The sequence below is a fragment of the Nanorana parkeri genome, unplaced genomic scaffold (assembly GCF_000935625.1).
Source record: "Nanorana parkeri isolate BGI_ZX_2015 unplaced genomic scaffold, ASM93562v1 scaffold2139, whole genome shotgun sequence".
In the NCBI taxonomy this organism is placed as follows: domain Eukaryota; kingdom Metazoa; phylum Chordata; class Amphibia; order Anura; family Dicroglossidae; genus Nanorana; species Nanorana parkeri.
This window is the reverse complement of record NW_017308407.1, coordinates 86,955-109,840: the sequence shown is the minus strand read 5'-3', so window position 1 is coordinate 109,840 and position 22,886 is coordinate 86,955. Positions and strand designations below refer to the sequence as shown.

Genomic DNA, 22,886 nt, shown 5'->3' with positions numbered 1-22,886 from the left:
ATCTTCTGGGTTTCAATCTCATTTTGCGTATCGAGTATTGTCAAAGGTGTTATTAACTTCTCTGACCGAACATATGATATCTATAATGGATGCAGACATCACGATTTCTGAAATAATACAAGCTATTAGTTCCCTGAAGACACATAAGACACCAGGCCCGGACGGGTTTTCAGCTTTATATTACAAAAAATGTTCAAATAGTTTGGCACCCCACTAAGTGGTACTATTTAAGCACCTGAAAGAAGGTTCCGGATTTCATCCTTCCTCTTTTTTAGCCCATATAGTGATGATCCCGAAAGCAGGGAAGGATAGTTTAGACCCTCATAATTACAGACCAATTTCTCTATTGAATATAGACAATAAATTACTTTCAAAAATATTAGCCACATGTTTAAATCAATTTTTGCCCATTCTTATTCACCGAGACCACGTGGGTTTGGTTCCTTGTAGACAAGCACCAGATAATACCATAAAATTATACACCTTATACACTATATGCATATTTCAAAAATTTCAGGCATGTTAAAATCTCTAGATTTGCACAAAGCGTTTGATTCTATTTCGTGGGATTACTTATTTTATATTTTGAACAAATGGGGATTCCCCAATAGTTTTTTAGCTTGGTTACAGAATTTATACCTCTGCCTCGGTCCGATACCTACATGATATTTCGTCCACATTTTGGGAGGAACTCGTCAGGGGTGTCAACTGTCTCCACTTATGTTTGCCCTAGCTATGGAACCTTTGGCTTGTCTTATCCATATTAAGGGAGACATAAAGGGAGTAGGTAAGGGGCCTATAGAATACAAACTCCATATGTTTGCTGATGATATAATGCTAACATTAACCAATCCACATATTTCTCTTCCTAACCTTTTTCCTGATTTAAAGTCCTTTGAAACGATTTCTAACTTTAAGGTTAACGAGACTAAATATGCTGAAAATATGGGACAGTACGAGATACTACAGTAAACTTCCGTTACTTCCCCTGGCGGGTAACCCTCTATTTATACCGGGACTGGAAATGCCCAACGCATTTGCCTGGTGGACCTCCAAAAAAGTATTGTACCTTCATCATTTGATAGGACAGTTTTGCTCGTCCATGGACGTGCTTTCAGAATAATTTGCAAGCTCCAGCTACTGAATATTTTAGATACTTACAACTTAGACACTGGGTCTCCTCGGTGTTGTCCAGGGACTCATCTCGACGGGAATTGACTACTTTTGAAAACATTAGCTTGAATTACCCTAATACTCCTAAACTTATTTCATTACTCTATTCTCATTTGAATAGACTACAAACTCCAGGTAGTCATAGATATGTACAGAAATGGGAAAGAGATTCGGTTTCCACCAAGCAACCAAGGGAATGGAGTCAAATTTGGAGTTCAGTAGCTACTAGCTCTATTTATGTAATTTCGCTGGAAACTGCATTTAAATCTCTGACAAGATGGTATTTGGTGCCCTCCATGCTGAACCACCTCCACTCGTCACACTCTGACCTCTGTTTTCGAGGATGTGCGTCGAGGGGAGATGTTGACCATATTTGGTGGACATGCCCAAAATTAGATTTTGGGCCAAAGTTTTTCAACTAATTTACGATCTTCTTTCAGTTAACATTGAGATTGATCCTTGGCTGGCCTTATTACATTTTAAACCACCCTCTATAACAAACTTATAGCATAAACTGGTAGTATATGTTATGCTGGCAGCTAAACAGGCCATCGCCTGTGCCTGGAAGAAGCCATTCGTCCCCTTTAGGGAGGTTAAAAGAAAAATGGATTCCTTCTTTCTTAATGAAAAATTAACTAGTATCCTGCTGGACACTAAAAAAAGGTTTGGGAGGATATGGCAACCCTGGATCGCCTGTGCACATCCATTACTTTCTGTAGAAAGTGTGACACTCCTGTAATGGTTATATTATTTTGAACTGTGAATGTCAGTTAGATTGGATGTGAAACTTTTAGATTAATGTGAATGACCATTTTATATAATCTAAACCTTGGTGTCTTCTTTTCCCTTTTTATGTTGTCCTTGTGATTTTATGTAACAATGTTTAGAAAATTGGCTCACGGGGAAGTTTTTAGTGTTTTTCCTTGTTGGCTATTAGGGTCAATGTTTTTTTGTATGTAAATGTCTTTTGTGGTATTGAAACTAATAAAAAATGTTGAAATAGAAAAGGACATTTTAAAAATGATGTAATTATTTAAATAATAAATCATAAAGGTATATTGCTGGAAACGCATGATTATCCTGTATAGGGAGGAGAGAGATATCAATAACTCCTTGCTGCATTTTTCTTAGTCACTGCTGCTCAAGTCCAAGACTGGTTTAAAAAATGAGGATGGGGTGTTGATAATATAAGGGAACCTGTCTGTATAAAAGCAAAGGGACATGGGTATCCAAGAAGTGTACATTATGTTTCTGAAAAGAATTGCACACAGAGCATGTATAAAGCAGAACTAAATGCAGACAGTTAGATAACATATATGGGAATTTGTTTTACCTGCCAAAAGATGTTTTATTCTATACAGTTTTGTGATCCAGCCATGTCTGTTGGGCAGCACAGAGAGGTCCTTAACCTCTACTGTAACAGCAGAAAAGCTTAGTCAAGAGCACCCCCAATCATCTGATTAGACAAAGAGGGAGCAGCAGCACACTGATGTGGTCATCCTTCTGCTTTCTCTTTCTATCATTACTATAAGCAGTACAGCATATTCTGTATGTGCAGCTGAACCTGATTGGCTCATAGTGCGGCTCCTTCCTCTTTAAGGCTAGGTTCACACCAGATGCAGTGCATTGCGGCCTGCTCACTTTTGTGTGGGGCAGGAGGGGGCGTGGTGGGCCATTGAAGTGAATGGCACCATAGCCACGCCCATCAGCCGCAATGCGATAGGCTGCACGGTATCGCAAGGCACATTGTGTCTGCGGTCCGGTGCGATCAAAATGCTGATCACACCGGACCGGAGCACAGGCACAATGTTAGTCTGAATGTTTCTTTGCAGGGAATACCTGATATCTAGACAAATTCAGGTACTTGCACTAATTCCACTTAAAAGTGTATTTATTTTTAATGAATATATTACTATACCAATTGTTGTGTGCTATTATATCTGCCGGGAGTTCTGCTTTAAGTATATGTAATTATAGTTTGCGTTTTCTTGCATAGGGAAAAGATTATCATTATGTGATGTGAGAAAATAATGGGTGGGCAGTGGACAGTGTGATAGTCACATGAGACAATGTAACAGACCATTAAATCGGAGAGACAGACTCATACCGTTCTCGGTCAGAGCATAGAACCAGGCCCGGTTGTTCATTCCAACAGCAACATGATAGGGACCCACAGCCACGAAGTTAGGCTCCACCTCAACAGAAACTGTGATCGGCAGCTCCTAGCCAACAATAAATTGAAATGTAATTAAGTCAAACATCATATAAGACTATTGACATTTATAACTACATCAGTGTAGAACTACATTAGCGCTATCCTTCTGTTTTCACATCAGCCAGCAACAGAACAATAGCAAGCATCTCTGTAAGATGTATTTTATTTGTTGTGACTGATAAACCATCATTTTCATTGTTCTATAGAACATTAATTTCACCATCATCATACTGCACTGACATGTCACCTTAGAGAGAAAAGGTGCAAGTATCTGAGATGAACAAAAAAGAATCATATCTTTAATCAGACTTGTTTTGTTGATACCAAATCAGCTGAAAGTTGAGTTGTGGGTGGGCCTGCCGGCACAACTTGGCTCAGCAAAAGTCGATTTTTCCATCAACCTTTATCAAAGGAGTCAGGTGGAAATTGGTCCTCCGAACAGTAACTGCAGCCAATCCGCCACAATTTGGGTATTCTGACGGCAGCAGGCGCTAGTTGTCAGAAGACAATAGCCTGGTATTGGAGACCTGTGTTTAGCGGAGGAAAAGTAAAAGGAATTTTCTGATTTTGTTTCATTCAGCCCACCAGCTGAACAAAATAAATCTATGCGCGTATGGCCAGATTTAGGCTAGCTATACACTGGTAGACTAGGCAGCCTAATACTTCTCCTTCCTGGCATCCAAGATGCATGCAAAGTCTGAAATATATATATATATATATATAAAAAGGGACAATAAAAGCAGTATAAGACCATTTATATGCACCAATGTGACCCTAGTATATTTCAGTGGTCTCCACCTAGGTCAGTTATTAATAAAGGTAAAAAAAACAGCCTTTGTGGGCTTACTATTGGCCCATGCATAGGCATTTGAAGACCTGCAGACGTATCAAGACATGTAAGGGCACCTGAATAACTGAATAAATCCAAAATGTATGTTGTATTTAGGTATTTTCAGTAGCAGTAGACGTGGTTAGTAAAGGAACATTCAGAAAAAAAATCATGACCTAGTGATGACTCAGAACAACAGGTCTGATGACTATTTGACAATGAAAAAATGGAAGCCCAGCTTAGCACAACGTAAAAAAAACAAAGCTAAAACAATTTTCCTTACCCCTTCTACCAGATTGCACACAGTGACCTCCAGCAGAGATGTGAGATAGGCAATCTTGGTACCACTCGTATCTCCCAAGATAGGAAGTTTGGTTAAGAAGACACTGAGAGACCCTCGCTGAGTGGACACTGCCAACAACTGTCCATCATCTGTCCAAGAAAGCCGATCTAAACCTTTAGCAAAAAATAGAGGTTATTATGCTGTTGATATGGACTGTTTTAATATATTTTAATCTATTAATGCCCAATTCCAACCAATTGTTCTGGGTATTGTGGTAAAGGGTTAGATGTTAAGTTTTTCTTCTTCTTTTGGGAATCTCTGGAAATGAAAATATGGTTCTTATACTTTCCCAATCTACTTAAAGGGAAAGTAAAGGTTTTTTTGTTTTAACATTTTCTAATTTTTAATTTTGTACAGACAATTCAGTACAAAATTTAAATCAGAAAGAGAGATGGATACACCCTGCAGTAGATATGTATATGTAGAAGAGGCATGTAAAAAAGATATAAATATCAACTTATTATCTTATATAAATGTAAAATAAAACTGACCCAAAAACCATTACAGTTTGCTTTTTTTTTTTTTAAATTGCTTTTTATTGCTATATGTGTCTCTTTTGAAAATATTCTCCTGTCCTGGTCCTAAGGAAGTGAGGGGAAATTCCCAAGAGGGGACACCGGCATCAGTGAACACTTGACAGAGGATCTAAGTCTTTCCCATCCTATCAAAAATTGAGCTGAACTGAGTAAGTCCCATTTATATTAGCAAATTGGTTACCTTTAGTTTCATCATCCAGAGTGATGATCGCATACATTTCTTTCAGTTCACTTAAGTCATGGATTTTGATACTAAAACAGATTAGCAAAAGTTACAGTGAAGAGCAAATATAAAAATCAGAAAAAGTAGCAGACAATAATAATTGATAGTGTCCATAACATCCGAGTCTTATTTTCTTTTAAATGATAGTACATAATGATATTACATAGTGACTGTTGCTGTAGGACATCTTTTTGATGTGAGAGTATGACCCAAAACTTAGGATCTTATTTCAGGGGTCACCAAATGATGCCAATATCTAACCATTCATTTTGCAACATGGCAAACGCTGGGGCACAGAAGAAAATGGCATCAAAGAGCAAAATATGTCATATCTGAGTGTAGACAGGTCCAGACTGGCAATATGGTAACTCAGGCATCTGGAAAATGGGATAACTTGTGAAAGAGTAAAATTGAGTAGGACCAGCGAGCTGATGCAAAGCCCTCCGGGGCTGCTCAGTGTCAGGCAAGCGTTTATAAAGTAGAAGGGGTCAGTCAGCAGTGATACAAATTCACAAACATTTTTCACCATGCTTGGTAAAGTTCCAGTGAGCACTAGAATGTGGGCCCTAATGCCTAATGTTCCAGGGCGGATTTGTACAGCAAGTCTAGTCCTAAGTGTAAACATGAAATTATACTATTATGAGCGATCAACCAGTCATATAAATATGACATAATACTGGTAACAGCACAACACACTTATACTTATAAAAAAAAGTAAATGCATATACGGATACATGGTTGCTTTGGAAAAATCTTTGAGTAAGTCACTTACTTGTTGTCGCCACATGATGCAGCTTTGTTCAATGACTGAGAAATGGCAATACTAGTTAGATTGTCCTTGTGGTTGCTTGCCTGGAACAGCTCTTGACCAATCTCACTCATGTGTGTGGAAATCACCACAAAGAAGCCAAGAGAAAAGCCGATCATGATGTAACCATCACCATACCTGGCAAAATTCAAGGAACAAACCCCAAATACAGCAATGAAACACTTCTTCATTATTTCATTAAAACAGCTTATATCCATAGTTCTCAGTTATCCAAACATCTGCTATAAATGGGATACGTAATGTTGGCAAAATCACAAACTGACCAACACATGGGAGGCCCGAGGTATAGCATTAAACAGGTCATGTCTGTACCAAATCCTTATATGTCCATAGTCTAGAGCAGCTCTTTCTCATCCCGTCTCATTGCTCCTTCTGTATTCCTCTCTTTTGCCTGTCTAAATTTTACTTGCTGCTATAGATACATAGATCTCTATATAACCATATAAAATGTACATATAAAGCAATTATACTTTTAGTAGTCATATTTAAAATGATAGTTATCTAATTCTTTTAGTAATCTATGCAGATTATAAACGTGTCTACATTATGCTGACACATGTTCATTTTAATTCCACATACTTTAAATCTTTCAGTGTCCAGTAAGATCACAAGTCTACCAAAGTCACTTATTATTATTATAATACAGGATTTATATAGCGCGACAGTTTGCACAGCGCTTTACAATATAAGGAAGACATTACAATCACAATACAATTCAAGATAAGATAGTAAGGAGGGCCCTGCCCGTGAGGGCTTACAATCAAAAAGTTAGGGGGAAGTGGAGGAGGTAGCTGTGAGGGGATGAATTGTTTGAGAACGTGATGGTTCAGTGGTTAGGTTGAGGTGATATACACAGCCTGGCCAAAAAAAGTTACACACTCTAATTTTTAGTTGGACCACCTCTAGCTTTGATTACGGCATGCATTCACCATGGTTTTGTTTCCAACCACATGTCACAACATTTATTTCTGTCCACAGTTGTATTAATTTTTTAGCAAGATCTTGTGGTGATGATGGGAGTGTTGGACCACTGCGTAAATTCTTCTCCAGCACATCCCAAAGTTTCTTAATGGGGTTCAGGTCTGGACTCTGTGGTGGCCAATCCATGTGTGAAAATGATGTCTCATGCTCCCTGAACTACCCAATCTCAAAATCTGACCTTGATGAATCTTGGCATTGTCATCTTGGAGTATGCCTGTGCCATCAGGGGAGGAAAAATCCATTGATGGAAAAACCTGGTCATTCAGTATATTCAGGTAGGCAGCTGACCACATTTTTTTTTTGACATAAGGTTGCTGAATCTGGACTAATTATCCAATGGAAGACTCTTACCTATTCGCTTAGCTAAATCCATGTGGTGACCTTTTTTGGCCAGGCAGTGTGTATGATTATCTCTTTCTAAATGTATTTTTTTTGTTATACTAAAGCTTCACTCAGGAGCCAAAGGACATAGTAGGGAAGAGGTGAACTTTCTGCCCGTTTTCTTATTGTCAAATTTCTTTTATCAAATTTTCAAATATGTTTACAAGAGTACAACAAAGGAAAGAAAGGGAGAAGATGAGCAATGGTTCTTCTGATGTATGCATAGGTAATGTATTTATAAAGAAGAAAGATTTTCTGAGAAAATATACAGAACATATACAGTACAGTATTCCATTGCATCATGTTTCGTCGGATTTTATAAGAATTTAATGGAAATGTATTATCATAGCGTAGAATCAAATTTTTTTTTTCTGTCTGTAACCTCACTGAATAGAATTTCCTTAATTTCCTGTCAATGTGTCATCAGTGCAGGAAATGGGGGTGAGCGGGGGGTTGTATATGTAACTTGGAAAGGAAGGTACAAACACTAATAAATACTGTCAAAAGTGCTAAAAGTTATTCACTCTACTAAAAATTAAAAATGATTTTTGTATTTTATGTTGGATAACTCTTCCATCAGCTGGGGAGTTGGACTTAAATAAAATATGAAACCTGCTAATTTTTCTGTTTATATGTCATCGCGGCTTATTTAGTATGGGGAGCTGATATTGCTATACACTCTCCTATTTTTAGCTTGAATATGTAAACCACAGACCATGATTTGCCACCCATTTATAAAATGCAAGCTGGGATGTGCAGCATGCGTAGCCCCACAAAGTTCTCTCTGCTAAACGCAGCAGAGAGAGCTCTGGGATTGGCAGACAGCCAGTCATGCGACAGGTCTTCGTCTGGCATTTTTTTTTTACTCTCTGCTCATTCATGTCTATTGCACTCCATTGGCCTCCAACTCCCGTGTTATATGTGATCTGCAGTATTCCAGTGGAGAGATGTAAACTCATTGTTATATTTTTTACCATTTGTGGGACACAATGGCTCCGTAGCGCTGCTGAAAGGCCAGTTCTATGGGATTGTCTGGATCATTCAGATTGAAGAGGAACAAGGTTTTCTTTCCAACAACAACGCTTACCTAAGAACAGCAGAAAAGATGGCATTAGATAAAAAGAAGAAGAAAAGATAAAAATCATTAATAAAACTATAAAAATAAAAATGACATTCCACATCTGCAATGTCATCGTCAGGTATATACCAAAAGTTTGTGGACACCTGACTACCACGCCAACTGTATGGCCAAAAGTATGTGTGTGGGTGGATGAATGAATATTGGTGAGTTGGAACTCTGCTGATTGCTGATGTTTGTAAAAAACACCTGGCTCGTTTTTCTAATCTAACATCAGTGCCAGACATTACAAATGCTCTTTGGGCACACTTCAAATTTTTTTAGAAAGCCTTCCCAAAAGAGGGGAGGTTGTTAGAACAGTCACTGAAGGTGGGGACAACTCCTTATCAATGCCCATGGTTTGGATATGGGATGTCCAATAAGCTCATACTGTAGAGTTATGATAGTCAGATGTCCACAAACTTTTGGTTATATAGTGCATAATAATATATGTCTATGTTTGACATTTAATATTCAAATAGAGTGCAATGCATCAAATGAAATTGATACAATTATCCAAATTAGTAAACATATACAAAAAAATAAAATAAATATATCTATCGATGATAGATAGATAGATAGATAGATAGATAGATAGATAGATAGATAGATAGAAGAGATGCACCGAAATGAAAATTTCAAAACCGAAACGAAACCAAATTTAAAAAAATGTCAGACCAAAAATGTTTTTTACTTTAACTTTTTCAGATTTTTAAAAATATTTTATTTTTATGTATGTTTTTATAAACTTTTAAATTTTTTATATTTATTTTTATTTATTGAATTTTTTTATTAAATATTTTTATTTTTTTACTTTACTTTTAGGGGCTTTGGGGAAATATTAGGGGTGTAAACAGCCCCCTGATATTTCCCTTTTAAAATAGAAAAGAGGTTGAAAACACAGAGTCCGCAATCTCTTTTTCTGCAGCCCCTGTTATAAATGAACAGGAATAATCTATGAGTGTTCCTGGTCATTCATAACACGAGGACATGGTATGTTTACTATAACCACAATCCTGAATGAACAGGAGGTGAGGTAGATCACTTCCCATTCATAATTGAGGATATAGTAACCATACTCTGTCCTCAATTATTTTCAAACACTCAGCGATCACTGAGTGTTTGTACCGCGCTCCTTCCTGACACGCTGTCACAGGACGTTGAGCAAGCGGAACTCAGCCTCCTGTGACAGCGCTGGCTGCCTCCACCCACACTGCTCTCCTCTGATCCGTCACAGGAGGCTGAGCGGTGCGGGGAAAAGAGACGCCGGTCGCTCACAGCGCTCTCCTCCCGCAGTACTCAGCCTCCTGTCACAGTTTCTCTCTTCCCCGCTGGGACACAGAGCGGCGCCCAGCGGGGAGAAGAGAATAGGATGCACCGATGTATCAGCCAGAAAATGTCACTTTCGGCATTATGCCAAAGTGCCATTTTCGGACGATATGTTTCGGCGGCCGATATAACGGTGCATCCCTAATATATATATCTATCACTAAGCTCCAATTACTTTTTAATACAGAGCTGCCCTACTAATTAGCCAAATGCTTTATCCTCATTTGTCAAGACCAAAACCCGCTTCCGACAAGAGCTGTTAGTATAAAACTCTTTATCTGTCCATCACACAGTGCTGAGACAGTGCTCACGAAAACCTATGAGGAGTTTATGCTGAGCAGATTGCAGAAACTATCCTGAGCAGCAAAAGTGCTCTCTGAGAAACATACTATCTTTTCCTTTACAGGGTTATTCACTAAAGGGTGAAGAGTTTGGGGAAGACAGGAGAAGTGAACAATCTAGGATAAAATAGCTGATTTGGAAACATTCTCAAATTCAGCTCACTTTCCAGTTCAGCTATGTTGTCCTAGATTGTTCTCTTCTCCGGCCATCTCCAAACTCTTCACCCATTTGTGAATAGCCCTGTAAATATGTTACTTGAATACAAAGGAAAAAGAGGAAGCAAAGAAAGGATATACTGACATTTAAGCACATTTTCTCAACATACAGCTCATCATACAAGCTACCAGAAAGTGAGACCTTACTACAGTAATTTGTAATTGGATGTCAGCTGCATTTCTAAATAAGAAAAAGAGAGCAAACTGAAAATATGTCATGTATATATTTAATTACTACAATTTGTTTCACAAATAATGAAGATTTTTAAAAAAGCAACACTGTTGCTTTAAATCTTACTGTGCTCTCTCCTTGTGATGATCGTTCATCTGTCTTCATTACAGAGAACTGGATGTCACTTGGCTCCATTCTCACCGAGGTCTGTAAACCAAGAATACCATTTATTAACACACCACTTTTTTACAGCAGTTATCTCTCTGTTGACTTCTGTAAATGGTCCTTAAATAAAAACCGTGGTTTGCCCAAGCAGGACAAAGTAACAAGTTCACTTTAATGGCATCTCTACCTTCAGCCTATACTTTATGTCCACCCACAGCTGTCTTTAACCACTGAGATTTAGCCCTGTGTAAGCTTCAAGGCCTGACTCTGAGCTTACACAGGGCTAAGATCTCTCTCTATGCCCTCATGTGACAGCTCCTCTGATTGCTGACTTTAGTCCATTACCATTCCCATGTATCACTACTGGCCCAGTATTATAGTAAGCATCCTCAATAAACAACAACCAATCCAATATAAACTGTCAATTTCCAACTTGCACTGGAAAAACAGTAGTGGAAGCATGATTCATTGTTATGGGCACTACAGGGCAGAATTATTAAAACTGGACAAAAGAACATGAGAACAAATATGGAGAGGAGACTATGGGAGACTATGTCCATTGCAACCAGCTCATGTGATGGATTTGTCCACCCTATTCCAATATCCAAGCCTCTTTACTGGTCCACCATTATGATGGGCGGCCTTATTAACCAAGGTAGAAGGGGTGGGCCAGAATGGCTGACTATGAGAACTGGATTTTGTTTGCATGTCAGATAGCTCTGGGTTTCTGCATTCCTGGCGAACCCTGGGAAAAAAAATGCAAATAGACGTGCAGGCACATGAAGGTACAATGCAATGCAAGTGTCATTTTTATAACTTAAACTTTCCCACAAGTTTACTTTAATTAGTGAGGGACAGTACATTGCTTCACCTATAAAAACAAAGCAAAAACATTTGACTGGAAGCTGTCAGCATTACCTATAGCAACCAATCAGATTCACGTTCACAACTTACATCTTGCAGTGGTAAATGGTGGCTGAAATCTCATTTGTTGTTACAGGCAACTTTGGGGCAACTTTAAGGCGGAGTCAATAAGTATTTTTGTCCCTAATTATTTTCCACAGCATCTATTAAAAGTGGGCTCTGCACATGTACTATGTAAGCTGAACGAGTAAAATATGACTGTTAAACTCTAACATACCTGTCTTATTGTGTCTCCTTCCTGATTGCTGATAGTGATCATTTTATCATCTCCACCCAGTGCAAGCAGATTCTGAAAGCTCCAGCACCCACAGGTGATGCGTTTAGTGTGTTTACCTGCAGAAAGACAAGTCAACAATTCAGGTTACTGGTGAGAATTGCAAGCTAGTTTACCATAATATCTAATCACATCAATATACCATTATGAAACACAGACTATAATCTCATAGGAATCATTCCTGTACTTCTTAACCATATCCTTTATCAGCTATTGTGGCCATATTCTACCCAATCTCACACTCAATTCATTAAGCATTCAACATGAGGTTTGGATGGGTATTAGTCTTTAGGTCTACCCTAGCTCTAGGGGGTGACAGCGAGCACTTCCAATTATCTAAAAGGCTCACTATCACTCACAGAGATTTTGTAACTCGTAGAAAATTCTCTGCATAATTTATCCTTCCCACTTCTAAAATAGATGGGAAAGGATGTATTGAATGATTGAGTGCCTAGTTATCTCATCAGAAGAGTCACATGGCAAACAGCAGCAGGTCCCAATACCACAGCAGAAGGGCAGATGCCCCCCATACACGTCAATACTAGGGGGAAACATCTACCCTTTTATGTCCAGCTTATTTTCCACAAGCCTATATCAACACATCTCCAAAAGACAAAAATACATAAAAATGATACCACTTCAGATAGTCTTATGTGATGGGTGCATACCTACTTAGATCCGATCCTCCCCGCAGCATCCAGATACAAACAGGTTGTACTTCTACTGTTTCTTGATATCCAACAAGCTTTACTCATGAACTCGGACTGTTGCACATCGCTACTTCTATGACATGTTTTCCCCCATTGGGGGCTTAGTCATCAAGGTTGAAAGTTAAAGAGCACTTGGAATAACTGAACACGTAACTTTAATGGCCACAGAAATTAAACTACAGAACATTTGATGGTAACAAGGTTGTAGGATAGGTACACATGCTTATATTTTATAAGCATACAAGTCTGTGTGTACACTAGACATCCAAAGTGCTGCTTTCATCCTGGGATAACAATAATTAATTTGCCAGATCCAACCTGACCAGTAAACATTCCCTCCCTCCTGTCAACCAGGAGTTTGCAAGTTCCCATAGACAATCCAGTTGTCGTTTGTTCCTGCCAAAATGTCATCAACAACAGGAAACATCATCATCTATCCTCTATGAATACCTTAGGTATTTGTTAATAATTTTGGCAAGAAACATCTATCATAAAGTCACATGTATTTTGCAGTCTTACCGAGCACAGGTACCTTCCGAGACGTCTGCAAGTTATAAATCAGTAAATTCCCTTTGGATGTCCCTACAGCTAGCAATGAGCCAGCCTTGGACCACAGAAGGTAAGCCATCTGATCCCTATAGTAAGAGAAACAATATTTTACTGACTTTCTGGCATAAGTAGATTTATACATTCATGTTCTGCATCTCTTGAATGCTGCTGTGTGACAAAAGAAGTAGTAGCTCCAAATTCAAAGCCTACAGTATGTGTTCCTGACTCAATATTCACTAAGCTCTAAATGTCTGTGTGCTGTATGAGTTTTGATTAAAGGCAAAGTCTATTCTATCTATCTATGGTTTGGGGTCAATTTTATTCTAATAATTTTTTTTTCTAAGTTTGTTAAAATTGTTCTTGCTGCTGTGTGTCCTCACTGGGGAGATTCGCTCTCTCAATTAGCCCTGGAGACCAGTGCCAGTGGGACTGTATACAGTCACTGTATACAAGGAAATATAAATAACACAGTAAATAAATAAATTGAAGGTGTAAAGCAGAGTGAGCTTACCTCATGCCACTGTCTAACTGGCTGGTTTTACATGTATTAGGATCCCACATGTATATGGAACTAGACTTCTCAGCGACAACAGCCAAAGCATTCCCATCTTTGTCCCAGTCCATGGACAAACACAAGCTAAATAAAGATGAAATTCAGATTATAACATCCAATGTACCACACAGATAGTAAAGACATAGCTTACAATGATTAAAATTAAATATCAATACCATCTCCTCCTATATTGCACAAATATACAATAAAACATATAAAGCGAAAAGAAGAAAAAAGGGAGATAGACAGACAGACAGATAGACAGACAGATAGATAGATAGAATAAAATATAAACATGAAGATCTATTTACCCGGGTAAGTTAATTTCGTCTTTCTTTTGGCCATGTCGGTCATAGATTTTCACTGCATGATCCGCTCTAGATATATGATGAGATTCATAGAGAAAACAACAACAATGTTAATATTAATTCTTCATCAAAGTGTCTGGGTGTTTTAGTTCTCGGTAGACACTGGCAAGTGAAGATCATCCACTGCCTTGTTATATCTGCTAAGGATGTAACCAAAAGGATTTCTCAACCTACATTCCCCCACCAGGCCCTTTCATTACAGAGGGGCTTTGTGTTGCTGTTGGATTTTCTCTCATTTTACAGTACCAAGTAGATATATATAAAAAACAGTATTTCATGCAGTCATGTGTTCCATAAAGTAACAATACATGTATTTTTAGATGAGACTAGAATAAATAACTGAATTGGTTTTGATATTAGCTTTGTGTAAGCCACAACAGCACTCTGACTGGAAGAGGAAAGGGAAGTGGGAAGCACTACTAGCTAATCAGACTCTACTGCATGCACATGCTAACAGGTAACATGGTGCCAGGAATAGATAGTAGAATGATAATCTCATCAGTTGTCTGCTGCTCCTTCACTGTCCAGTCACAGACAGAGGTGACCAGACTATACTGCATATCTGAAGATGAAGAAGGTGAGGACATCAGCCTAAACCTCAGCACTGGCTGGGCAAAATTACTAATTCTATGGCAGGTAAATGAGCTCCTATATATGTATTTTATGAAGGTATTTGGCTGTTTGCCTGGAGTTAAGTTTTAAAGAAAATGTATAGTGTTTCTCTGTATTTCCTTGATGCATTATTAAACATTTTTACTTTTTTTTTCTATTTCTGTAAACTGAACTGAATTGGTTCATACTTTGGCACTGAATATGTCAGCTGATGGATGTACACCCCTCCATCTCTCCAAGCGGACATGGCATCAGAGTGTTTGACATTCTTATAGATAGCCCAGCAAGTACAATTAATAAAAATATGTATGCAAAACAACAGTTTACAAATGTAAAATAAAATCCACCAAAGCTACTAAAGCTTCACGTTAAATTCCTACTAAAAGATTAAATATTAGGAGGGAAATTTATCAAACCTGGGGCAGACAGAATCTGGGACAGTCGCCCATAAGCTTTGAAAATGAAAGAGAGAAGCGAATTGATTACTATGGACAACTGCTCCAGATTCTGCCTTCTTCAGTTTTGATAAATTCCCCTCTATGTGCTGTCACACAGAGCAAACACTAACAGTCTGCACATATGTAAAGTATCCAAAGAAATCTCAGTGAAAGTCAGTTCTGGGTGGCTGCCCCTAGCACATTATGGCAGTTGTATGATAATGATCTGCTTACCCTGTAACCACAATGTAATTTCCTAATGTCTTCTGCCAGACATACTGAATGGGATGTCCAAGCAAGCCCTTCTCACTCAAAGCAAATACCCGCTGGAATACACAAACACAGAACTCTTTACACAGCACTTTACAAAATATGTACAGATAAAAGCATTAGGACAGGACTGAAAGTTGTATATGGTATTAACAAGAACCCAACACTCAAAACATGTTACAAATATTGCCGATGCATAAATGAATAAATTATGTTTAAATAATATTGCTGATATTAGGTTTTTGTGGGTTTTTTTCTTTTTAGAAAAAACAAAATGTAACCGAGATATACAATAAATAGATCTCACACACACAAAGGGAACATTCAAAGACTAGACCTTCCAATTCAGTAGGATCAGTTTCTTTTCACAGCAATACAGGTATCAAGGAATCTCTGCGTACAGGTAAGGACACATTTTCAAACATACCCAGTAAGCATAGATTGGGTTTGCAGACATTGGGTGAAGACAGTTAATTTTCAATAAAACTGGTAATCTCAGACCAAAATCTCTTGGGACTTGTACACGTGGGCAGCTGAGCCTGTACAATATAAATACCTGTGCATCTCCCTATGCTGCATACAGCCTCTCAAAGAAGTCAATCTGTTCATGACTGTATGTGGGTATACACCGGTACCCGCGAACAGCCGTGTATGGACATAAATCCCTGGATGGGGAAGGGATACACCAGCATTTAAATTGTATTTACATTATATGGGCTCAGTCACCAGTGTACATGATCCCTTAATGCTGTTTAATGCCACTATACTGTACCATGAGAAACAATCTGCTGTTATCCCACACCCCATAAAGCACAGGGCACTGGATCTGATTTTTAGTTTATGGAGTTTCACCGGGATATAATAAATCTGGTGTAATAATTTGTTTTTTTTTAAAAGAAGAACTCCAATAAATGTAAAAATTAACCCCTCCCAGTGGGGCTACCCTGCCCCCCCCCCCTGCTCTGCTAGGGGTAACTGCTTATTTTGGTCTAGGGGCTCTGCTGGTGGACACCCTCCTACCCCTGCTGTGTGGCCCATGGAGGAGTGGTGCGGTATCTTGTTGGATTTGACTATTATGCTAGACATACTAAAAAATAGATGATGGGTTTACATCCACTTTACACTGTATTACCCCATCTCTTGAGGAGATCACCGATACCATATATGTATCATCTGACCACTCTAGTCAGTTTGAGGCACAATATGTCACCTTTTCTCTTTAGCCCTGAGATGTCTAGTGGAGAGAAGGACTGCAATAGCAAAATGCCCAGTGCAGTTCACACATGGGCATTAGCGTTGTGTTGCTACTGTATGTGTTAAAAAATAGAGTGCATGCCATGGTCTGGAGGCATTGCCGCTGGACAAATGCATCCAATGAAGTACATTGAAAGGCCCCTTAAACACTCGGCCAATGCTCCTATAGCATTTTTCAGGCATTTAAGAAGTGCTGCACTGGTGTTTTAGAAGTAGGATAGGAGGTTTTGCAATCCCAGAAACCATTGGGGAATCAGAGTGAGTGGACAGAGCAGGTGCAGATGCCACGTCCTGTCTGCACAGAGAGCATTTGAGAGCAAGGGGGCAGCTTCTAGCCTGGTACTTCCAACCTGTGACAGCCTGCCCTATGTCACCCTGTAGAGCCAGCTGTGTCATCTAGAGCAGTGGCAGCCATTCCAAGGCCAGGCATTGCAAGTACCAACCAGAACCAGTCATGTCTGAGATAAATGTTGCACGGTTAAATTCAAGCAGTTGAGCAACAACCAGAATTGTATGACCCAAGTCTGCCCAACTACTGCGACTCCTTCAGAAAAATAGCAGTATAGCAGGCTGTCACAGGTTGGAAGTACCAGGCTAGAAGCTGTCCCCTTGCTCTCAAATGCTCTCTGTGCAGACAGGACGTGGCATCTGCACCTGCTCTGGTCACTTCCCTTTAGCCTTTACACACTCACTTTATCACTTTACCCTTTACACACTCCCCAACTTGCAGGGCATTTTGCAAGCATTTTTGATGCCTCACTAATGCCTTGGAAATATCTGCATGATGCCTTGTTAACACTATAGGTGTATTAATCAGCGTTTATCTTTATGAACGCCTCGTCTACAATCGCCTGAGCCTCCACCTCACTGATAACAACCTTCTCGATCCCTCCTCATTGGCCTACATAGACTATCCCCCCTTCAGTCTATCATGAATACTGCCGCTAGACTCATTCACCTAACCAGCCGCTCAGTGTCTGCAACCCCCTCTGCCAATCCTGGCACTGGCTTCCAATCACCCAAAGGATAAAATTCAAAATATTAACAACCACTTACAAAGCCATCCACAACTCTGCCCCCGGCTATATCTCCAACCTTGTCTCTAAGTATCACCCAAACCGTCCGCTACGCTTCCCCCAAGACCTTCTGCTCTCTATCTCCCTTGTCAACTCCTCCCATGCTCGCCTCCAGCACTTCTCTAGAGCCTCCCCCATTCTGTGGAACCCTTTACCCCAACCTGTCCATCAATCTCCTACTCTGACTGCCTTTAGGTGATCCCTTAAGACTCATCTCTTCAGGAAAGCTTATCCAACCTCAACCTAACCACTCAACCATCACGTTCTCAAATAATTCATCCCCACACAGCTACCTTCTCATGTATCACTTCCCCCTCCCTTTCAGATTGTAAGCCCCCAGGGGCAGGGCCCTCCTTACCATCTTGTCTTGAATTGTATTGTAATGTCTTCCTTACATTGTAAAGCGCTGCGCAAGCTGTTTTTATATAAATCCTGTATAATGATAATAATTAAATACTTAAGGCACGTGTGAAAGAACCCTTATGCCCCTCTCACATGGCCATTACAATCAGGTCCAACTGTCAGTTTTTCAGGTGGATCTGATCAGAGCCTGATGTTGGTCTATGGTCAGGCAGATCTAAGCAGTTTACATCCAGTTGCTCCTGACTCCAGATTAGAGCTCCGTTTTGGCGGACCTGATCGTGCCGTATGGGGAGTAATCCGATGTAAAAGGTCACAAGCCCCTTTACGTCCGATTCCTCATAGACCTAACATGGGGTCCAGTAATTTCAGGTTTTTTTTCACAATGGTGACATCTGTTCTGATCAGCGGGGGATCTGTGCATGGATTCCCTGTGGATCGGATGTGAAGGCACCCATGTGAAAGGGATCTCAGTGTATGACATAACTGGAGGTAACGGGAATTTGGAATTCTTCCGGAAGTTGATGGAAGGGTTTACAGATGGGACCTGTCATTGTTCTAGAAGTTTGATGCCTGCACCAGAAATAGAGGTGAATGTTAGAGCAGAATAGACAGATCATAAGAACTGGATCTATCAGCTTTGGTACGGGGGTGCACATTAATAAAAATCACATGCCATTTCCAGGGATACATATTCTGCATCAGTAATTCAGGGCCAATGTATGTAAACACTGAGTACATCGTCAAGCGGTGCACACACAGTACATTATGTTGGTGGGAGGTCTCAGCCTGCAGTCCAGAGGACGGGAACACAGGGTATGAGCAGTGTGCGCTCAGGGTGCTCTGTATGTAAATAATCACCCACGTACCCCAACCTCCCGGGCCTCCTTACCTTCATTCTGCAACAAACCCCCTTAGTACTGCAGTGCGCATGTGCGTACCCAGGGTAACTACGGGCAGCGAGTTACGGAGCGTCATTCTATTCCCATGGCAACCTTTTAGCCAATCACCAGAAAAGCCATGAGTGACGCAATCTCCTCTGAAATCAGCACTCCTGGTTCTGTCTCCAGAAGCGGCCATTTTATGGAAGACTCATATAATGTGACCCTATTGGTTAGGCGCCGAGAAAATGGCTGAAAATCAGTCCGTTGTGCTGTGGCCATCCAGACTTTCCTAGCTCATATATTCGTATGCGTTGATGCTGTTAGCTTTTTTTTTTTTGCTTCTTCGACTACCCGTAGGATTTAAATGAACGTGCGTCATATCTGCTTAAAATAAATCAGACGTAAAATTATAAGTAGAACTGAATTCTTTTTATTTTTGCTGTAGGTAAGGGGGGCGGTGGTATAACCCCTGCCTGCTTTGTTTTCCTGTTTTGGAAAATGACGAAATTCCCTGGTGGTCAGCAGGGTCACAAGAACTAGTGTCATCATTGGCAGATTTCCCATCTATTACTGTTCTGATGACAACCCAAAATGTTGGACTTTCTGTCAGCCAGTGATAATGATCAGCACAAACAGAGGTTGAATCCCCTTAAAGGGGACACAGATGACAATGAAGACCTAACAGGGGTTCTAATCCCACCCAGCCCTATCCAAAACAAACCCAAAAAGTTTTTGCTTTAGTTACACTTTGTTGGCCATATACATCACAATCTGACTGTACAATTTCCTTTTACCAAAACTATGTCATAAGGGGACACACCTAAGCAATCTGTTCAATCCAGTCACAGTCCCTTTCTGCATATGGTTACAAGTAGATCTAAAGGGTATTGTACAATCAGATTGTATAGTGTATGGCCAGCTTAGGAAACAAGCTGTATTGGTAAGCGCACTCTGCCACAAATGTTTGAAGAAAGTTTTCAGACTTATTAATACTAACTAGAATATGCGCTGTGCCCCTTTTCCTGGAAAACTAGACGGCTCTTGTTCTTCCGTTATCCGGAAATCCTTTTATGGCAAGGTAACAATTTCCTTCCTGACACATCGAGGCGAGGAGGGAATACGGGAAAACGAGACAGCTTTCGTTCTTCCGTTATCTGGTGAGTGCATACCCTACGGGGGTTTCTTCTTCCGACAAGCAGCTTCTTGGCACTTCAAGTTGGGACACACACCCTTTGTTTTTTCGTGAATGAGATAAACATAATCGGACACTTTTATTGTTTATGATACATCATCAATTTCATATATTTTTATAATCTTCATAATTTTATATATATATTTATAGTTGCATCTGTTTGTTTTTACCATTTAATACTAGTGGTTTAATTCACATTATTTTAACTCAGGACTGTGGGTTTCTAATATACACACTCACATTATGTATTCGGTTTAGTTCATCAAGATACACCACTCTCTTTTAAGAGAGATTCGCACTGTTAACATTTTTATTTGTTACACAGTGTCCACACAGTTATACATCACACATTGATACGTTGTTTAGAGAAAAGACCAACACATGTAAAGGTTTATTTATCTATTTATTTATTGATTTAATTTTTCCCAACACTGTGTTTCTGGTAACCATACCGTGAGGCTTATAGCCCTACACCATCAATGTATCTGTTGTTTTTGTTTTTACTCTGACAGGCCGGTATCCCAGAAAGGTTTACTCTGCTAGATGGAGCAGAGTAAACCTTTCCGGGATAAAATGTTTCTCTTGCAGGCGTCAGGGAGTCGCTATCTTATAGCGGGAGACTCCTGGAACGTCCAGAAGAGTTGGGATGTCTGCAATCAATGGGCCAGGTGCCGTGGAGGATATCACTCACGTATGCATGTGTAGGAGTTACATCATCAGTGGTCACCCAATGGCTGAAGAAGATTTCCATGGGAAGTGGCAGGGGACAGAGGATCTCTGGAGATGGGTATACTTGTAAGGTAAGTGTGCCATAATGTACATTATGCAAAACCCCACCCAGCACACTGTTGCTTTCCTACAAAAATTGATAAAGTTCACTAAACCTTTTATTCAGCTCCTAAAGTGTAGCGTATTTGCCGGCGTATAAGACGGGTTTTGAGACCTTAAAACATCCCCCGAAAATCGGCGGTCGTCTTATACGCAGGGTACATACGGAAGGATACGGTATACTGTATGTAGCTTTGGCTACATACAGTATACCGCGCTGAGCCAATCACGGCAGGCTTTGTATTAATGAATACAAAGCTTGTATTCATTAATACAAAGCCTGCCATGATTGACTCAGTGGAAGACGGAGGACACAGCAGGGATCGTGGGCAAGGTAAGAGACTGTAATCCCGCGTGGGGCTCGGGGTTACCGCTTATGGTACTGAAAATTAACCCCGAGCCACACTCGGGATTACAGTCTCTTACCTATAGCCTGGTGTCCCATGTCATTATGCCCTGGTGTATGCTTCTCAAACATGTTCTAAGGTTTTTGCAAATAATGTTACCAAAAACCTTTTGGATTTTCAGCTTTGATGCAACACCTCAAGAAACATATAGAAAACAGATACTTTATCTCCATCTACTGTTTATGTGAGGAAAGGAATGAACGTGCTTTTCCCATTGGTATCTTGGCAGTATTATTTTGATTAAGTAGCATGGAAAATAGCACGCTCGTAATCCCTATAATTTATTTTCATATATTTATTGTATATTATCATTTTTTTTTTTTTTCGTTAAAGGATGATCAGCAGTGAGGTAGAGGTCATTGGATGGCATGTGGTTGACACAGTCTTCACACAGGAAGAGTCTAATGCAAGCTGCAACACTGGAATAGAGGGAAGGTAGGAGAGATGAGAGATGAGCTGCTGGGGAGGAGATTATAAGGGTTTGCTCACATCAGCAGCCAAGTTATAACTCGGTTGCTGGTGTCCGCTGTGAAGGAAGTGGTGCTGATGCGCTGTAAACCACATATTGCAATGGAACTTTTTTTTGTTGTTTAACATTATTGAAATGTCACAAAGTGATATTTCTTACAGTTCTATTCACTGCAGTGATTTAATGCATCGTAAAAATGTACTGCATGTCTATGTGTTGGGATTGCCAAGGGCATTCACAGCTGGAGTGAACAGGCCATAAAAGTTCTGTTATTGCAGGGATGTTTCATGTGGATTGTTTGTCAACCTGATAGGGTTTCTTAAAGAGTTATTGGTTATACAGGATGAGCCTCAGAACGTGTGTGAAGAACACTACACAATGTATTCTCTGAATCTTAGTGGTGCTCAGGCTAGTTCAGGACTTTATTCTAAGGTGCCTAAAATACCCTTTCCGCCTAATCTGTTAAAAGTGGAACAGGAACTCCTATTGAATGTGTCTAAGCTCATATCAGCATAACCAAAAGTATCGAGAATTCACTGCCAGGCGTGTGTTGCACTTAATCCTACATGACATAACAAGTAAATGGATCATCAGATCCAAATCTAACAGGAGTGAAGAGATTTTAGTTCTGGGTGACTTTGCTAAAAGGTCTCGTCTCAAAGAATCTACAACGTGGGCATCTGACCAGGTATTTTTCCACCACTGTAAACTATAGAATTTAGTTTTGTAAACTTGTTTTAAAAAATTGTTCATATAAATGTTAAAAATAAAGTCGCTCATCTGAATAAATGTTTAGTCCCTACATGTACTGCCATGACGGATGGATTGTCAGGCGTGGGGGAAAATCAGCTTCAGTCCATTTGAAGAAA

The 22,886-nt window shown here is 39.7% G+C and overlaps 1 protein-coding gene across 1 annotated transcript in view; it reads right to left on the bottom strand.

Moving 5' to 3' along the window:
* The window catches only part of WDR19 (WD repeat domain 19), a 54,782-nt gene extending 35,613 nt beyond the window's left edge, over window positions 1-19,169 (bottom strand). The window contains exons 1-12 of the mRNA XM_018572806.1: window positions 19,130-19,169; window positions 15,512-15,603; window positions 14,172-14,237; window positions 13,819-13,944; window positions 13,278-13,393; window positions 11,992-12,107; window positions 10,812-10,892; window positions 8,485-8,597; window positions 6,092-6,265; window positions 5,278-5,348; window positions 4,501-4,673; window positions 3,275-3,395 (exon numbers count right to left, since the gene is read on the bottom strand). Of these exons, the coding sequence (XP_018428308.1) occupies window positions 3,275-3,395; window positions 4,501-4,673; window positions 5,278-5,348; window positions 6,092-6,265; window positions 8,485-8,597; window positions 10,812-10,892; window positions 11,992-12,107; window positions 13,278-13,393; window positions 13,819-13,944; window positions 14,172-14,237; window positions 15,512-15,603; window positions 19,130-19,135 (1,255 nt within the window). The 5' untranslated portion in view covers window positions 19,136-19,169. The remainder of the gene's footprint in view (window positions 1-3,274; window positions 3,396-4,500; window positions 4,674-5,277; window positions 5,349-6,091; window positions 6,266-8,484; window positions 8,598-10,811; window positions 10,893-11,991; window positions 12,108-13,277; window positions 13,394-13,818; window positions 13,945-14,171; window positions 14,238-15,511; window positions 15,604-19,129) is intronic.
* Window positions 19,170-22,886: the final 3,717 nt, after the last annotated feature.